The following is a 19,319-nucleotide window of genomic DNA, read 5'->3' on the forward strand; positions in this document are numbered from 1 at the left end:
AGTAAGTAAAAGGGAAAAAAAAACGTCGGCCGACAGCGCTGTAAACAACGGTAGACTTGTGCGTAACAAGCAAGCGAATAATGCAGAAAAGAGAGAGAGAGAGAGAGAGAGAGAGAGAGAGAGAGAGAGAGAGAGAGCTGTGCATGAAGTGTGATTTTTATCCTGAAAAGTCAGCAAAAGTCAGAGGGAATTCATGACGATGTTTATGTGAAGCGTAGTTTGGATCTTCTTTTGCTGCTGGTTCAGTCAATATTGTTTGGAGAGAGATAAAACTAACAGCCATATGATCAGCGCAAAAAGGGCGTAAACACACAGCGCGGACCCGCGGATCAGAATCAGCGAGCTGTCGGCTTTCAGCCCCGACCGTCAGCTGAGAAAGGCGACATCTCACTGATTCTGATCCACGGGTCCGCGCTGTGTGTTTACGTCTTTGTGCAGAAGCCATGTACCTGCTCTCATTTACTGACTTAGCTGTTTGGTGGTTGTTGAAATTTTGTGATCTTTCACCTGAGATTCTGGCATTTCGGGCAAAATAAATTAATATTAAAAAATCGATTCAGGATTTTAATGAATCGATTTTACGTTATCCAAGCCAGAATCTATTTTAATCGATAAATCGATTATAAAAACCCACCCCTAATCACAACCTCACTTTAGATAAGTGGGCGATGGATGGAATGCATGTCAATTTTTTAATTTGAAAATAGGAAACAAAATTGAGCTACCCCAATCCGTCTGTCGATCTCCAGCTCCCTTCTCCCATCACTCGCGAACAAGACCCCGAGATACTTGAACTCCTCCACTTGGGGCAGGAACTCATCCCCGACCCGGAGTGGGCACTCCACCCTTTTCCGGCTGAGAACCATGGCCTCAGATTTGGAGGTGCTGATCCTCATTCCCGCTGCGTTACACTCGGCTGCGAACCGCTCCAGTGCGAGCTGGAGGCCCTCACCCGATGAAGCCAACAGAACCACATCATCCGCAAAAATCAGAGATGAGATTCTGAGGCCACCAAAGCGAAAGCCCTCCGCCACTTGGCTGCGCCTAGAAATCCTGTCCATAAAAATTATGAACAGAACCGGAGACAAAGGGCAGCCCTGGCGGAGCCCATCACCCACCGGGAACGAGTCCGACTTATTGCCGGCAATGCGAACCAAGCTCTTGCAACGGTTGTATAGGGATTGAATGGCCCGTAGCAATGGGCCAGACACCCCATACTCGCGCAACACCTCCCACAGGATGCCCCGAGGGACACGGTCGAATGCCTTCTCCAGGTCCACAAAACACATGTAGACTGGTTGGGCAAACTCCCATGCACCCTCAAGTATCCTCGAGAGGACAAAGAGCTGGTCCAGTGTTCCGCGACCAGGACGAAAACCGCATTGTTCCTCCTGTATCCGAGGTTCGACTAGCGGACGAACCCTCCTCTCCAGCACCCTGGCATAGACTTTCCCGGGGAGGCTGAGGAGTGTGATCCCCCTGTAGTTGGAACACACCCTCCGGTCCCCCTTCTTGAAGATGGGGACCACCACCCCGGTCTGCCAGTCCACAGGTACTGCCCCTGATCTCCACGCAACATTGCAGAGACGTGTCAACCAAGACAGCCCTACAACGTCCAGAGCCTTCAGGAACTCGGGGCGGACCTCATCGACACCAGGGGCTCTGCCACCAAGGAGTTGTTTAACTGCCTCAGTGACCTCGCCCCCGGAAATTGGTGGGTCACACCCCTCATCCCCAGACTCTGCTTCCTCCCCGGAAGACGTGTCAGTGGGATTAAGGAGGTCCTCGAAGTATTCCTTCCACCGCCCGACAATTTTCTCAGTCGACGTCAACAGCGCTCCGCCAGCACTATACACAGTGCAGGTAGAGCACCGCTTTCCCCTCCTGAGACGCCTGACGGTTTGCCAGAATCTCTTCGAGGCAGTCCGAAAGTCTTTTTCCATGGCCTCTCCGAACTCCTCCCACACCCGAGTTTTTGCTTCAGCCACTGCCCGAGCCGCATTCCGCTTGGCCTGTCGATACCTGTCGGCTGCCTCCGGAGTCCCACAGGCTAACCAAGCCCGATAGGCCTCCTTCTTCAGCCTGGTGGCTCCCTTCACCTCTGGTGTCCACCATTTGGTTCGGGGATTACCACCACGGCAGGCACCAACCACCTTGCGGCCGCAGCTCAATGCAGCAGCTTCGGCAATGGAGACGCTGAACATGGTCCATTCGGACTCAATGTCCCCAGTCTCCCTCGGAATGCTGTTGAAGCTCTGCCGGAGGTGTGCGTTGAAGATCTCGCGGACTGGGGCCTCTGCTAGACGTTCCCAGCACACCCTCACTACGCGTTTAGGTGCACCAGGTCTGTCCAGCGTCCTCCCCCGCCACCCGATCCAACTCACCACCAGGTGGTGATCAGTTGACAGCTCAGCCCCTCTCTTTACCCGAGTGTCCAGAACATATGGTCGCAGGTCTGGTGATACGATTACAAAATCGATCATCGACCTACGGCCTAGAGCATCCTGGTGCCACGTGCACTTATGGACACTCTTATGTTCGAACAGGGTGTTCGTTATGGCCAAACTGTGATTAGCACAGAAGTCCAATAACAAAGCACCGCTCGGGTTCAGATCAGGGAGGCCGTTCCTCCCAATCACGCCCCTCCAGGTCTCGCTGTCGTTACCCACGTGAGCATTGAAGTCTCCCAGCAGGACAACAGAGTCTCCAGGTGGAGCACCTTCCAGCACCCCCCCCAGGGACTCTAAGAAGGCTGGGTACTCCGAACTGCCACTCGGCGCATAAGCGCAGATGACAGTCAGGACCCGTTCCCCGACCCTAAGGCGCAGGGAACAAACCCTCTCGTCCACCGGGAAAAACCCCAACGTACCGGCAGCAAGCCGAGGGGATATAAGAATACCCACCCCAGCCCGCCGCCTCTCACCAGGGGCAACTCCAGACTGAGACAGAGTCCAGCCCCTCTCCAGGAGACTGGTTCCAGAGCCCAGACAATGCGTAGAGGTGAGCCCAACTATATCTAGCCGGTACCTCTCAACCTCACGCACCAACTCAGGCTCCTTCCCCACCAGAGAGGTGACATTCCATGTCCCTATTGCCAGTCTTGGCAGCCGGGGGTCGGTCCGCCAGGGCCTCCGCTCCTGGCCGCCACCCGGCTCACAATGCACCCGACCCCTATGGCGCCTCCTGCGGGTGGTGGGCCTGCGGGAGGATGGGCCCATGTCTCCTCTTCGGGCTGTGCCCGGCCGGGCCCCATGGACTAAGGCCCGGCCACCAGACGCTCGCCCTCGGGCACCCTCCCCGGGCCTGGCTCCAGGGCGGGGCCCCGGTAACCCTATCCCGGGCAGGGTAAACTGTTCCCTCGATATTCTTTTCATGGGGGTCTTCTGAATCGCTCTTTGTCTGGTCCCTCACCCAGGACCAGTTTGCCATGGGAGACCCTACCAGGGGGCAAAAGCCCCCAGACAACATAGCCCCTGGGATCCCTGGGACACACAAACCCCTCCACCACGATAAGGTAGCGATTCAAGGAGGAGTAATGCGGACGCTGCACCGGTCAGTCGTGGTGAAGAGGGAGCTGAGTGTAAAAGCGAAGCTCTCAATTTACCGGTCGATCTACGTCCCTACCCTCACCTATGGCCACGAGCTGTGGGTAGTGACCGAAAGAACGAGATCGCGGATACAAGCGGCGGAAATGAGCTTCCTCCGAAGGGTGGCTGGCCTCTCCCTTAGAGATAGGGTGAGAAGTTCGGCCATCCGGGAGGGGCTTAGAGTAGAGCAGCTGCTGCTCCACATCGAAAGGAGCCAGCTGAGGTGGTTCGGGCATCTGGCAAGGATGCCCCCTGGGCGCCTCCTGGGCGAGGTGTTCCAGGCATGTCCCACCGGGAGGAGGCCCCGGGGCAGACCCAGGACACGCTGGAGAGATTATATCTCTCGGCTGGCCTGGGAACGCCTTGGTATTCCCCCGGACAAGCTGGAGGAGGTGGCTGGGGAGAGGGAGGTCTGGACCTCTTTGCTTAGGCTGCTACCCCCGCGACCCGACCTCGGATAAGCGGATGAAGATGGATGGATGGATGGATGGAATTGAGCTACTACTTTTCTATAGCAAATAGAAAAATATGCCAGACATTGTGTCCACCTGACCAGTCTATGTTCATTTAATGGGGATTTGAAATACTAAGTTGATCCCACAAAACTTTAAAATATATCTTTATACATTTTTTTATTCCTCCCAGTTTGCAGATTATGCAACCCCACTGTGTGCCCTTCAACTGCCACAGCAATGTCAGTTTCATTACTGTAAAAGGACATTTTAAAAGCATGTGTAATATTCTTCTGATACATTCTTTCTAGGGTGTGCATAATATTACACGGCTCTTTGTGAGTACAATTACATGGCACTGCCTGGGACTGCGCCATATGAAATGAGAATGATTATGGCCAGTCTGAGTGGTTATGTTGGGGAAAGAACAGCGGGACTGTAACCTTCAGCACTAGGCATTGCTTATCTCTTTGACACACTGGGGAAATGTGCTAATATAATTACTTTATAAGTATAAAGTATCCATGCTAAGATAATCCCAGTGGTCTCATCACTGTCCTCACCCATTACTATCTTCACATTTCATTCAACAGTCAAAGGTTAGATTTTAAAAATAAACACTCCAACATCCATCTGGCTTATCAAGTCTTGTCTAAGTCCAAAATGGCTACTTCTTTTCTTGCTCTATCTGCAGATGGAATCAATTGTACTTTCATGACAGCTAAGGCAATTTCCAAGGTGCTATCTTCGAAGATCTCATATTACACAGTGTAAGTGTGAGCACCTATCAGGATTTCCACTCTAGGACATGATGCCACCTACACCGCACCAAAACCAGATGAGATGTGATTATGGTTAGAAAAGACAGAACCAGTAGTTTTTTTAGGCTTTCGTGTGCGTGTGTGTGTGTGTGTCTTTGCCTCTAAGGATCACATGGACATCAGTGTGGGTCTTCTAGTTTACCTTACCCCATACACCAGGGGTTAAACTTGAGATAAGTAATGTTGCAGCTTGCTTTCTTCAAATACAACATAAAATATTCAAACCAAACGCCTGTTTTCACATACAAAAGTAAGAAGGGGTACAGGGCGGGAGGTTTAGATTTTGCCGCCAGGATTATAAATTCCAAGTCTTTCTTTGCAGAGATGTCACAAGTACAGAAAGGTAGTGGATACTGAGATATTGTTAAAGCATATGTTTCGGGTAGTAAAGGTATAGATAGCAAGAGAGCTAATTAGACAGCACATGTCTTTATGGGGGGAGCTGCCAGCTAATTTATGAGAATGTCCTGTTTGAATATCTTATAAAGCTGAATAACAGGCAGAAGCTTGAATCACACAGAAACACAACCAGGGTGTGTGTATGCACAAAACCAGACAAATATGCAGATAAAAAAATAAAAAGTTCTGGCACATATACACATTCACTCACTCATCTATGCCCAGATCTGATGCTACAGCTCAGCTGTGCTGTGGGAGCTGTGAAGACTGTGACGATGTGAGGGCAAAAAGGCGTTGGAGGCTCCTACCAGGCTCCTTCCTAATGGTGGATTTGACATTTACCCTGGGAGGCTGTGGGCTGTGGCTGCTGCTCCCACAGAAATGATTCAACTTGTTGTGCAGCATGTAGAGCAATCTATTCTGATGGATGAAGATAGCTATGGTGAAGGAGCTAGAGATGTCTCAGGGCTCTGTGTGCCTACTGTACCTTGATTTACCAACAGACCACATCTGTCACAACTCTTACCCGAGCCATCTAACACCTATGTTGTCAGTTATCTACGTTAGTACATGATGGAGAAAGACAGAAAACATTCGAATCACGAGATAAGTGCCTTCCATCTCATGGGTTTATGCAACTTCTGCAGACAGCTCTACAATGAGCATCCCAGAACCAACTGTCACCACATCAGCTCCCCTAACTGGTCAGACCTGACTGAATCCTATTCTTGCTCAGACAGTACTGTTAGTGCACACTTTTTCCTGACATTTGTCTTTTGACTTCTTTACCTTTTCTGAAAAAAAAGTTTTAAACACACGCATCTGGAAAAATCTATCCATGTTAAGATGTGAAAATATATTCCATCTATATACCGTTTATAAAAAATAAATTAAGTCAATGTCTTTTTAGAAATTTGACATGTTCAAACACATAAGGAAACTGAAGGATGTGTGTGTGTGTGTGTCACTGTGAGCTAAATACTTACATTGGCATGCTAGCATTCACACTGCATTAGTCATTTTCTGTGACATCACTTTCTTCTTCTTCTTCTTTTTTTTATGAGTTAGACACCATTTATTACGGTGCACTGTTGTTACAAACTGCAAATCCCTGACTCATCACTGTAAACTAAATGCCGTGGTTGGCCATTTTTGTCAATGCGTAGGCTCAGTCACCGTTCTATCTTTATTTCTTTTGCCACTTTTGGGAACGCTTCCTTCATACTCATGTTTCTATAAATATGGACCTCATTAAAAGGCACTATAAAAACCTGGAACATTTTTTCTGTCAATCTGCATAAAAACCTGAACCTGAGGTAATCATTTTAAGGCAACTGCCAGGTCCACTGGAAATGAACATTTTGGTTACTGCCAAGATTTTCTGTAAGACGACACTTATCTTTACTGATTCCTTGACCTAATTTTTGCCTGTCTGTTTTTCTTCTCCTTAAGCATTATGCACTCAATTGTTTTTAACAGATGTTGTGCTATATGTCATTCTTTACAGCATGGGGGGAAGGGGGAGATGATGTCATGTGATCAGTAGAGTGCAAATCCTGATATTGTCCACTACATTTAACTTCAAATTAGGGCTGGGCCATATCATACCGTTCACAGTAATACCGGTATAATGTTGGCCAACGATAAGAAAATGAAATATCACAATAGAATATGGGTAAAACGCGCATGCGCAGTGCCTTTGTTTTCATACACACATGGCAGAAAAAAGCATGGTGGCAACGGAGAATGAGAAGGGCGAAAGCGGATCGTTGAATGAAACGGATGAACCAGAATTGGTTTGTAAAAATGCTGCAACTTCAGTGGTGTGGAACTGGTTTAGCTTTCGTCCGTCAGATACACAACAAAGCACTATTTTTGGTAACGCATGCTAGCGGGCCGTTGTTATTACCGTGTTTTTTGGAAAATAAGGCACGCTTAAAATTAATCCTTTGATTTTTCTGAAAATCGACAGTGCTCCTTATAATCCCGTGTGCCTTATGTATGAATTCTGGTTATGTGGTACATGGCGCTCGAAAATCTGTCAAATGTTTTAGTACGAATTTGCTAAACTACAAACCCGCACCGCTTGATGGATTGTCGGAGCATTACGGCTATCGTAGGCAGGAGCCTCGCGGAGTGATACGTACTGTGCTTCAACATAATATTACCGTATTGTGTGTGTATAACCTCTTTTTAAGTTTTGTGGATATTATACATGGTTATGCTGAGGATATGTTGGCCAATTTCCACTGGAAATGCCTTTTGGTTAAACTGTCAGCGAGGAATTTGCATTTGCACTGTTACATTTTTATATAACTTTAATGCACATAAAAAAACAGCTGCTTGTTTAAGTGAAAATACATTGGGGTTTTTTTGTTTTTTTGAACTAATAAAGTTGTGGAGTTGTAAAGTGTTTTGTCTAGTGTCAATTATATCGTCAGTTATATCGTTGTCGCAAATTTTCAAATGTATATCATGATAAATATTTTTGGTCATATCGCCCTGCTCTACTGCTCTACTAAATGTAAATAACGCAATTCTAGGCTTTTTTACATGACGCACTGCAGAATCACACTGGTTAAAGACTAGTATGCATAATTTGGATTAGAACTTCCTATGCCAAAACCAGATTTTCAAATGCAGCACTAGAATAAATACAGTTAGACTCCTAAATATTTGGACAGAGACAACTTTTTTCTCATTTGGGTTCTATATTGAACCAAAATGTATTGTACTGTATTGAATTTTAAATGAAAGAACTCAGATACAGTTGAAGTGCACAATCCCTTCATTTCAGGGACTCAAAGTTGGACAAATGAAATAACTGAAACTAAAATGTTAATTTCTAATACTTGGTTGAAAACCTTCTACTGGCAATGACAGACTGAAGTCTTGAACTCATGGACATCACCAGATGATGGGTTTCCTCCTTTTTAATGCTCTGCAGCAACTTTCAGTTGTTGTTGTTTGTTTGTAGGCCTTTCTGTCTGAAGTTTAGTCTTGCTCAATTGAGTTAGGATCAAGTGACTGGCTTGGCCATTCAAAAATATCCCACTTCTTTGCTTGAATAAAGTCCTGGGTTGCTTTGGCTGTATGTTCTGGATCATTGTCTATCTGTATTATGGAACGCTGCCCAAACAATTTGACTGCAATTAGCTGGATTTGAGCAGACAGTGTCTCTTAACACCAAAGTATTCATTTGGATTCTTCTGTCCTGTGTCACATCATCAATAAACACTAGTGTCCCAGTCCTGCTGGCAGCCATGCATGCCCAAGCCATCACACTGCCTCCACTGTGTTTTACATGTGGAATGCTTTGGATCATGAGCCGTTCCTCACCTTCTCCATACTTTTTTCTTGCCATCATTCTGGTAGAGGTTAATCTTGGTTGTATCTGTCAAAAGGATGTTTTTCCAGAACGGTGCTGGCTTTTTTAAAATGTTTTTTGACAAAGTCTTAGTGTTAGGTTTTGTATTGTTGATTGTCATTTATGCTTAGAAATATTTACTTATGTATGCTTAGAGTTTTATAAGTAGTTTTAGATTGATAGAGGTTTGATCCTTAATAGTCTGCAAACTTTGTGTGCATTAGAGAGCACTCTAGGAGCATGAGAGAGGTCGTACCTTGCCTCTGTCAGTGCGCCCCAGGGTGGCTGTGGCTACAATGTAGCTTGCCATCACCAGTGTGTGAATGTGTGTGTGAATGGGTGGATGACTGGATATGTAAAGCGCTTTGGGGTCCTTAGGGACTAGTAAAAGCGCTATATAAATCAGAATCAGAATACTTTATTCATCCCGAGGGAAATTAGGGGTTACAGCAGGCAGCACGCTAATGGCGCATGCGCACTCACAAAGGAACCTTCTGACCAACTTTACACAAACGTCACATTGGGCAGACATGTCAGAAGGTAGGCTGATAGGAAAAAAACAACGAAAATACACTACATGAGGTAAGAGGAGGAGAAAAAAAAAACTCCACTCAGACTGAGCTCCTAGTGGGAGAACAGTTTGATAAAAGAAAAAACACCTCAGCACAAAAGCACATGACTATCAATACACCATAGAAACACGAGACAAGCAACAGGGGCGGGTAAAGGGTAAGAGAGAGCCGGCGTAGACAGCGCATCCGGTCCTGCAGCATCTGTGCTGGTCCAGTTGACTGCTATCATCCCCGGTAGGGCACAAGCATCGAAGGCGTTGGAAAGGGAGGGGGATGAGTGAGTGCTTATCAGTGTAAGTGTGTGTGTGTGCGTGTCCATAGTTTAGCTGAGACAGTGTCCTTCGGCCTATCAGGCTAAGTAAACAGTCCTCCAGCCAATCCAGGTGTCCTTCATGGGGCGGGAAGAATAGTCATCACACAGTCGTTATCAGGGAGTTGTTTTGGTGGGCTCCAGCCTTGGGCCTGCAGCTGGGGCCGTGGTGTCCAAATGTTGAATATTGTTGATTTCTCCTTTGTGAGCAGCTCGAATTCTAGCACTCCGAGGCTGGTCTCTCGATCTCCCGTTGAAGAGCTGCGAGCCTCCCCATGATGGTATCAAACTTCTGTTCCGTGGTGTTGTCAGTCTTTTGATTCTGAGACCTCACAACTGCAGTGATCCGTTCCGCGATGTTTTCCAACTGTCGCTCAAGGGTCTCATTTTGAGCAGGCCTCTCTCTGATGTTTCCCCTCATACGCTCAATGGTGTTGTTTTGAGCCTTCACAGCAGCTGTAAGCGTCTCCAAGGTGTTGACCATATTACGTTCGTTGTGAGAGGTCGCACCTCGTCCCGTCGCTTCGAATCCAGCGGGCAGCCTTGTGGGGGTTTGAACAGCCGGTTCCGCTTTCTTATTTCTCTGATAAACCAGGGCTAAGCCAACGCCGATCAGCATGAACCCTGTTATCATGGTTCCGAATAGGTAGATATCTTCAGCGTCCTCGATCGACAGTCCCGCCAGGCACACGGTCCTCCAGTTCTCCACCCGTCCATCGTGTAACCGGCAGGGAAAGTCCCTCCAGGGCACTCAGGCTCTCCCGAGCCCCGACTTCTCGTTAAGGGTGTCAATAGCACTCAGAGACCAGTTGATCAAATCCATAATTCTCTTTTAGGTTTAGAGAACGAAAGTGAGAGACTGTTCCAGGGAAAGTAAATTCACACAAGACAAGACAAGGACATAGAGGCGAAGCAGGGAAGATAAGGGTGAGGAGGAGAGGAGAAAGTGCGACCGCCTTCGCTGAGAGCTCAAGAAAGAATGCTTAGAGATATAAATACAGGCCATTTACCATTACAGGCCATTTATTGTTTTATGGTAGGATTAACGTAGCTACGTCTGTTCTAGTCTAAGTGCTTTTTGTTTAGATGAACTGCTGGACTTCCTCACCGTGTTATCTAGGGTGAACCATCTAGGGTGAGGGGGAGACTACCCTCTTCCTGACCAAGGATGTACCCTTTTGTGCTTTCATGTTATATGTTATATATATTTGATCAGCAGGACCACACACACACACACACACACACACACACACACACACACACACACACACACACACACACACACACACACACAGTACTCTTTGTTTGTATGTAGACGTCATATGTTAATGACCCTATGCATATTCATGTAACCACAATAAAAGGAGTGCTATGGGGAACCTGGCTGAGAGTCTGACGGAGGTCAAGTGGTGGAACGACACTTGGCTCCAGGCAGGTCTCCCTCATGCATGAGTAACAAGAAGAACTTTGCCTACTTCGTGTCTTGCTTGCTGTGTAATTATATTGCCTTTAACGTTCCAGGGAATAGGTTCAAGCTACAAACCTATCACTTAGTCTTTCTATTCTTGAGGCTCATGAGAGGCTTGCACCTTGCAGTGAACCCTTTTTATTTTCGTGCGATCTTCTCTTTGTGGTAGACTTGGATTTCAATACACCTCCCTCCTGCAGAGTGTTTTTCACTTGCTTGGCTGTTGTCAATGGGTTTCTCTTCACCATGAAAACGATTCTGCAATAACCCACCACTGTTGTCTTCTTAGGCATCCAGGTCTTTTTGGATTGCTGAGTTCACCACCACTCTCTTTCTTTCTCATGATGTACCAAACTGTAGATTTTGCCACTCCTACTATTGTAGAGTGGCAAAAGAGAGAGAGAGATACCTGTGCATGAAGTGTGGTGGAAACAAAACAGCAAAAGTCAGAGTGAATTCATGACGATGTTTTTGTGAAGCGTAGTTTGGATCTTCTTTCGCAGCTGGTTCGGTCAATAATGTTTGGAGAGAGATAAAACTAACAGCTTTAGAACCAGCGCAAAAAAGGCGTAAACACAAAGCTCGGACCCACCGAAACATCAGAATCAGCGAGCTGTCTGCTTTCAGCCCCGACCATGTCCATGCCGTCAGGTGAGAAAGGCGACATCTCACTGATTCTGATCCATCGGCGGGTCGCGCTTTGTGTTTACATCTTTGTGCAGAATCTGTGTACCTGCTCTCATTTACTGTTTTAGCTGTTTGGTGGTTGTTGAAATTTTGTGAGGTTTAACCTGAGATTCTGGTGTTTCGGGCAAAATAAATTAATATTAAAAAATCGATTCAGGATTTTAATGAATCGATATCACATTATTCAAGCCAGAATCGATTTTAATCGATAAATCGATTATCAAAACCCACCCCTAGTTTAATTCAATTAATATCAATGAATTGAATGAATATTAATAAAAATCAAATGTTTGTTGGATACAAAAAATAATAGAATTGTTCATTATTTCATCAGATTGAAGCACACACTTAAATACTGCTTTATCGGAAGACCTTTTTACAAATTAGGCACAAACAAAATTATATAATGGATGTGTTTGAATTGTTCTATTTTATATTTTGCGATTAATATATAGTATAAGAACCTTGTGTTCAGACACAAAAAACTGAATGTTTCATTTTTCATTTCAGCTGTTAACAATAGAAGCTGTGTGTAAATTCCATGTATAGGAGATACACATGCTTTTTCCTTGTCTCTTTATAGTCATACACTGTCAGAAAAGCAGCTGAAGTAAATAGTGTTTTAAGTTCATGAAAGTATGTTTAAAACCTAGAACGAGACAGCTGGCATACCGTCAAAGGCAAAAAAAACGCATTGAACTGTGACAGGACATACTTCACTGCTGCCTCTAAACAAGTCTCTCTTTTGCTTTGAAAGCTTTTCTTTGCTCACTTCGCATCTGTGAATTCACATAGCTATGTCAACATTTGCAGAGTGTTGTAGGAAACTACAACGGGCCACTATTAAAGAGCTCTATTTTCTACAGATACAACAAAGTCAACATATGATTGGGATTAGCGTGGCCAAAAAATGTTGCATTCTGATAATAAAACCTAACTGATACAGAATTTATACAGAGAGGGTTTTTTTTTTAAAATTAATGACAATACAGGGAGTGCAGAATTATTAGGCAAGTTGTATTTTTGAGGAATAATTTTATTATTGAACAACAACCATGTTCTCAATGAACCCAAAAAACTCATTAATATCAAAGCTGAATGTTTTTGGAAGTAGTTTTTAGTTTGTTTTAAGTTTGAGCTATTTTAGGGGGATATCTGTGTGTGCAGGTGACTATTACTGTGCATAATTATTAGGCAACTTAACAAAAAACAAATATATACCCATTTCAATTATTTATTTTTACCAGTGAAACCAATATAACATCTCCACATTCACAAATATACATTTCTGACATTAAAAAACAAAACAAAAACAAATCAGCGACCAATATAGCCACCTTTCTTTGCAAGGACACTCAAAAGCCTGCCATCCATGGATCCTGTCAGTGTTTTGATCTGTTCACCATCAATATTGCGTGCAGCAGCAACCACAGCCTCCCACACACTGTTCAGAGAGGTGTACTGTTTTCCCTCCTTGTAAATCTCACATTTGATGATGGACCACAGGTTCTCAATGGGGTTCAGATCAGGTGAACAAGGTGGCCATGTCATTAGTTTTTCTTCTTTTATACCCTTTCTTGCCAGCCACGCTGTGGAGTACTTGGATGCGTGTGATGGAGCATTGTCCTACATGAAAATCATGTTTTTCTTGAAGGATGCAGACTTCTTCCTGTACCACTGCTTGAAGAAGGTGTCTTCCAGAAACTGGCAGTAGGACTGGGAGTTGAGCTTGACTCCATCCTCAACCCGAAAAAGGCCCCACAAGCTCATCTTTGATGATACCAGCCCAAACCAGTACTCCACCTCCACCTTGCTGGCGTCTGAGTCGGGCTGGAGCTCTCTGCCCTTTACCAACCCAGCCACGGGCCCATCCATCTGGCCCATCAAGACTCACTCTCATTTCATCAGTCCATAAAACCTTAGAAAAACCAGTCTTGAGATATTTCTTGGCCCAGTCTTGACGTTTCAGCTTGTTTGTCTTGTTCAGTGGTGGTCGTCTTTCAGCCTTTCTTACCTTGGCCATGTCTCTGAGTATTGCACACCTTGTGCTTTTGGGCACTCCAGTGATGTTGCAGCTCTGAAATATGGCCAAACTGGTGGCAAGTGGCATCTTGGCAGCTGCACGCTTGACTTTTCTCAGTTCATGGGCAGTTATTTGGCGCCTTGGTTTTTCCACACACTTCTTGCGACCCTGTTGACTATTTTGAATGAAACGCTTGATTGTTCGATGATCACGCTTCAGAAGCTTTGCAATTTTGAGACTGCTGCATCCCTCTGCAAGATATCTCACTATTTTTGACTTTTCTGAGCCTGTCAAGTCCTTCTTTTGACCCATTTTGCCAAAGGAAAGGACGTTGCCTAATAATTATGCACACCTGATATAGGGTGTTGATGTCATTAGACCACACCCCTTCTCATTACAGAGATGCACATCACCTAATATGCTTAATTGGTAGTAGGCTTTAGTAGGCTATACAGCTTGGAGTAAGACAACATGCATGAAGAGGATGATGTGGACAAAATACTCATTTGCCTAATAATTCTGCACTCCCTGTATATAATGATTTAAAAATCTAATATATAAGCTCATATTTTCTTTTCTTTCAGACACACAAAACTTTAAAACAGACTTCCCTAATATTTGTCATGTGAAGTCATTTATGAGTCCTTACTGAGATAATATTCCAATGTGGTTTAAAAGTTATGTGTTTTAAGGTCACAATGAGTTGTTAATTACTCGTTTATGCTCTGCTCCACTGGTTGTTGTGTTGGTGACGTTCCAAATACACGCTGCCAACAGGTATGCAGACTGCCCTATAGTGAACAAACTATGCAATATCAGTACTTGTAACATAGCTGAAGGGTGTTTCTAAGATCTCTTCTTTATTTTTAATATTTTCATTTATTGGTCATCATACATGTCAATATCAATATATTAGCAAATAACTAATATAAATAATATCTGTATATGTACAAAGACCTTTTAATTTTCTAACACCACCTTTTAAGATGTTCTGAATAAATTACATTACAAAATGCACATGAGGGAACAACAGTTTTCAGCCCTGAATAGTACAAGCTGGTTTCCTCTTAGGTTGATTACAACTCCAAGATCCTACGCCAAAGACAATGTGCCAATATATAGTCTATCTCACCTTGTATAATGCCTTAGGTGAAACCTAGGGCAGTTAAAGTTCACAAATGACTTGGTACTCAAGGAAAGGTTAATTTCCTCGAGTGCATAATAACAATGAAGGTGACTTGCATGAGTTACATTAACCACTCAGAGTATCATTTTGGCAGCTGGACAGTAAGAGGATAATGTTTAAATAGATTTTAATACTAGAGCCAAACGGAAACTCTAAACGTTGGAGGAGGGACAAAAATACCATTCTGAACATTAAGACGGATATGCCCACCAATCCCCAGTGGAAATTACACCACTGTTCATGGTACATATGAGACTGGCTGATCTGTTAACTCTATCAGAGAGCAGTGAGTCATTCATTCATTAACATTTCTAGGTACAGATCTCATCTAAGTTCTATTCATTCACTATTGTCTCTGATTTGTTGACTGTTGGGCTTTAATTCTTTTGAACCATTCAGAAACATGTAATATAGCAATATTTTTAAGGTGTTTTAGACACTGTAGTCTGTGGTGCTGTGTCTATCTATCCATCCATCCATCCATCCATCTATGAATTGTCATGCTACTCTTTTACAGTCACAGTGGGGCAAGCTAAAAGTATGCATTAATACAGTTTTGGCCGAAGTCTATTAACTGTGCCATGGGAATGGCCATAATTCAGAGCAGCTTGTCCTCATTAAGACTTAGCAGTCCATCCAGCTGAAGCTTCTTACTCTGAGGGCAGCTTAGGCCTTTCATCCCCATTTTCATATGGACCTCAGCCCTGTCTCACGAGTACAGGGGTGATAGTGATGGTGATGGCAAAGCTGCCCTGTGAGACCTCTGGTAGCCTTTAGCATAAGCTGTGTGACATGAGGTCAGCTGCAAGCTGTGCAAACTTCTAAAGGTTCTTGTCATTCATCTAATTTTGTCCTAGATTCATCTTAGGATGCTTATGGTGATTTGCAGAATTCCGATCAATAAAACATTTGTCCCGAATTGTAATTGCTATAGAGGGATTTCAGGTTATATTGCAATTTTAAGACCTTTATCGTGACTGTACGTAATTGCTGGGCACAAGGTTGTTGCAGCAGTAAAAAAGAGTTAAACCATGGCCACCTTACAAATGCTCCAATTACTATACAGAGTATCGACACACCAGGATCAAAGATTATACCCTAAGGAGCCCCCAGATGACGGTTCCTAGATTAATTGTTTGATCCAAAAAGCCTTGTGGCTATCACATAATTAAAACAAAGTATGTCTAAGAAGATTCTCAGTCAGCCAGATCAGGATATCGCTATATAGGGAAGTGGACTTCTTGTGTGCTATTAAATGACTTCTGGGAATCACCAGTTTCCTATTTAGACATAGAAAAACTGACAGATTCATGGTGACTCTGTACTTATGAGTCAGCCACAGCTAAGCCCTGCCTCTCAGGGTGAGATGAGATATTAAAAAAGTCAGAGTTAAAAAAACAAAACAAAACAGTACCTATTCTTCACAACTTTTTATGAATTCTGGTCATCATTCTCAACATAAGCGAACATTTAACCCGAGTTTTGTAAATATGAAGATATCCATCATATTTACTCTACCTAACAGAAGAAGAAATGTGAAATGTAAATGTAAACTCATTGCAATGTGACATTAACGGCATGTCCGGCATGTGCACCAGAGGAATTTGTAGACTTGTAGTACCTGACCACTACAAATAATGGCCAAAAAAAATAGTAGTCAAACTGCAATAACGTTGAAACCTAAGACAAAATCGCATTTTTGGGCTCCTTGTGACCAACATGGATGAGCATCGTTGAGAGCGTTTTTTTTTTTTAAGATTTTGCAGAGAAGACTATGTCAAAATAAGTCGATGCACTCAAATGATACTTGTCAACTTGTCAATCTGTTGGAAAGATGGCAGATACTCAGTACTTTGAACAGGCTCTGATGTTCATCCAGTAATCAAAGAACCCATCTGTTAAATCTGGAAAGTATGGAGCTGAAATTCCTACTAAGACAGCAGAGATAGAAGAAAAAGTCTCTGGAGGCAGGGAAACTATAGCGCAGAACCTAATGAAGGAAAACCGTGAGAACCATGTTGTACTCTGCAGCCTGGAAGACAAATGTGGATGGTGAGGAGGGGGTGAAAAATACACAGACACAAGAGATAGAGAACGAGGTAGAAGACAGCGAGAAAAGCAATTAGTGTCTTCTAATTGCTCTGATTAGAAGAGATGTGGCCGATTTGGTAGATTTATGATGAACAGTCATAACTTGAACATATAACTGGACTATATAGCTGTGTGGTTTAAATTTCATGAAGCACACAGTAGCAGCTCTCAGTCTGATAGCAATACGACTGATAAGATCAGATCCTATCATCAAAACTTCACTATCATCTTTCTTGTGATAAAAAAGTAAGAAATGTCTGTAAAGAGAATGACAGAAAGATAAAGCCGGAGTCTGGATAGAGGGAGAATGATACAGCAGGAGAAATGATGAACAAAAATGATGGTGTCAGAACAGAAAATGGAAACGACGTAAAGCAGAAACACATTTTAGCAAAGAGTTTTTTGCAATAATAATATAAAGTATGTCTAATTGTGAAAACCATAATAATGGTGCACCCTGCCTGAAAAATTTATGGTAAATCCTACAACTCTTCTTTATCTTGCCCATAACATAATGAAGCTGCCACTGGCTAAACACATATGAAAGGAATCCACTCCGAGTGTTTAATCATAACAGTCATTTTCTTAAAGAAGACACTTATACTAACAAATTCCAAAGCAGTGCTCTCACTTGAGTGTGCTTTATGATTTGTGTTTTCCTAAACATTGAATAACCAATTTTATTTAGCAGAGAGCAGGGTAAACCACAGGGTAGCTTCAAAGACAAACTATTAGGTCTAGTGGACATTATTGCTTAAGCACTGCTCACTGTGGGATGGAGGGGGGAAAAAAAGTTGTGGTGTCTGTGTGATTGAGTGCTGGTGTGTAATAGGGAATATGCAGGCTGAAACGCACTGTAATTAACAAGAATAATATCGCTTCCCTCCTCCGCTGTGGGCTATGAGCAAGGGAGGCTGTTATCTGCTCTGTCCTAAACCTGAGTAATGCCTTAGAATCTCTGATTGAGTCAAAGGTGGGGAATTATGATAAGGCTGTTGCTCTCCAATACCAAGTGGACATGATGCTGGTTTCTACACCAGCTGTAAGTGGAAGAGAATGTATGGATATTTTCTTATGAAGTGGTTACAGTGGACCTCGATGCTGTGCTAACTTTGCATTCTAAAACTTTGATGTAGAGGAATCACACAAAACAGAGTGTGAACATCTACACACTGGTGCATAAGTACTTTGACAACGACACTTGTTGTTTTGCCTCTGGATCAAACACGATATGACTGAAGTGGAGACTTTGACCTTTCTCCACCACATAAACTACAATTATAGTCATGTTTATATGGTCTACCATCTACGAAATAGGACAAATTATAGACAAAAAAAAAAAGCAATGGCTAACTGAAATTCCACCATCTTGATTATTCATTTCAAGTCCACTGTGATGGTTTATCGAAGCACAATTTAGGTATTTATTCCCCAAAACCTATGAGCTAACTTTAGGCTTTAAATAAGCTAACTGCAGCTTTCCAAACAAATCCATCTAAATTTGTTCTCAAATCTGACAGAAAGGTGAACACAGAAATTAGTTGCATGGGGCAAACAAGTGCAAATTATAACAGTGCAAAGTTAGAATGGCTTTTAAAACCACAACACAACACATGGGTGGGAAGTCTGAGATTGAAATTATCTTTCAAGCAAGTATGAAATCATTTTTTTAAATTTTTTTTTTAAATGTGGCTTACCGTTCAATGATGTCACTGATGATGCAGGCAAACATTTGCAGGCCCTCTGGAAGCTGCAAAGCAACTGGAGAGAGACCGGAGAAAGAAAACAAATAGAAAAGTTACATGCTTGCATTAGAGGGATGACAAGATGTTATTTGATACTTTCTCAACTGTACAGCTATACATAGCTGCTGCTTCTGGTTCAGAGTGCTCCACTGACAGCAAACAGTGACATTTCATAGGATTTGTCCTCTCTCCACAGTAGTGCTCTTGGTTTATTTTTGTGGGTGACAGGTTGTTGGAAATATAGTCCAAACCAATAACCCCAGGTCTGTCTCTGCAGCTCAAGGCCTGCTACTAGATCTTTTCTTTTTTTTTCCCCCACAAGGTGGGTGGATATGACTGGTTGAAGAAAAGAAAAATCACTTTTCTACAGGTTGATGCTTGAACAGGTGTTGTGATAAATAACTCTTTTTAAGGCTTTTTTACTTACAAAGGCTCTCATTTTTACACAGCCTGAGGTTGTTTTTTTACCCCAGCAAAACAATATCTTTATGTTCACCTGCATTCCTTACTTGGATTCACTGTCTATGCCACAATCCTGTGTATTTGCTGTCTGCAAATATGTGTATGAGTTTGAAGGCTGACATATATAAAGGGGAAACTTATGACACAAA

The 19,319-nt window shown here is 43.5% G+C and overlaps 1 protein-coding gene across 1 annotated transcript in view; it reads right to left on the reverse strand.

The window, feature by feature from the left end:
• The window catches only part of dph1 (diphthamide biosynthesis 1), a 75,126-nt gene that overhangs the window by 41,178 nt on the left and 14,629 nt on the right, over positions 1–19,319 (reverse strand). Inside the window, exon 3 of the mRNA XM_085430415.1 lies at positions 18,661–18,724. Within this exon, the coding sequence (XP_085286541.1) occupies positions 18,661–18,724 (64 nt within the window). The remainder of the gene's footprint in view (positions 1–18,660; positions 18,725–19,319) is intronic.

This window comes from Copadichromis virginalis, linkage group LG14 (genome assembly GCF_057382275.1).
Source record: "Copadichromis virginalis isolate Kocher_CV1m ecotype Utaka linkage group LG14, C_Virginalis_male_GT1.1, whole genome shotgun sequence".
Classification (NCBI taxonomy): domain Eukaryota; kingdom Metazoa; phylum Chordata; class Actinopteri; order Cichliformes; family Cichlidae; genus Copadichromis; species Copadichromis virginalis.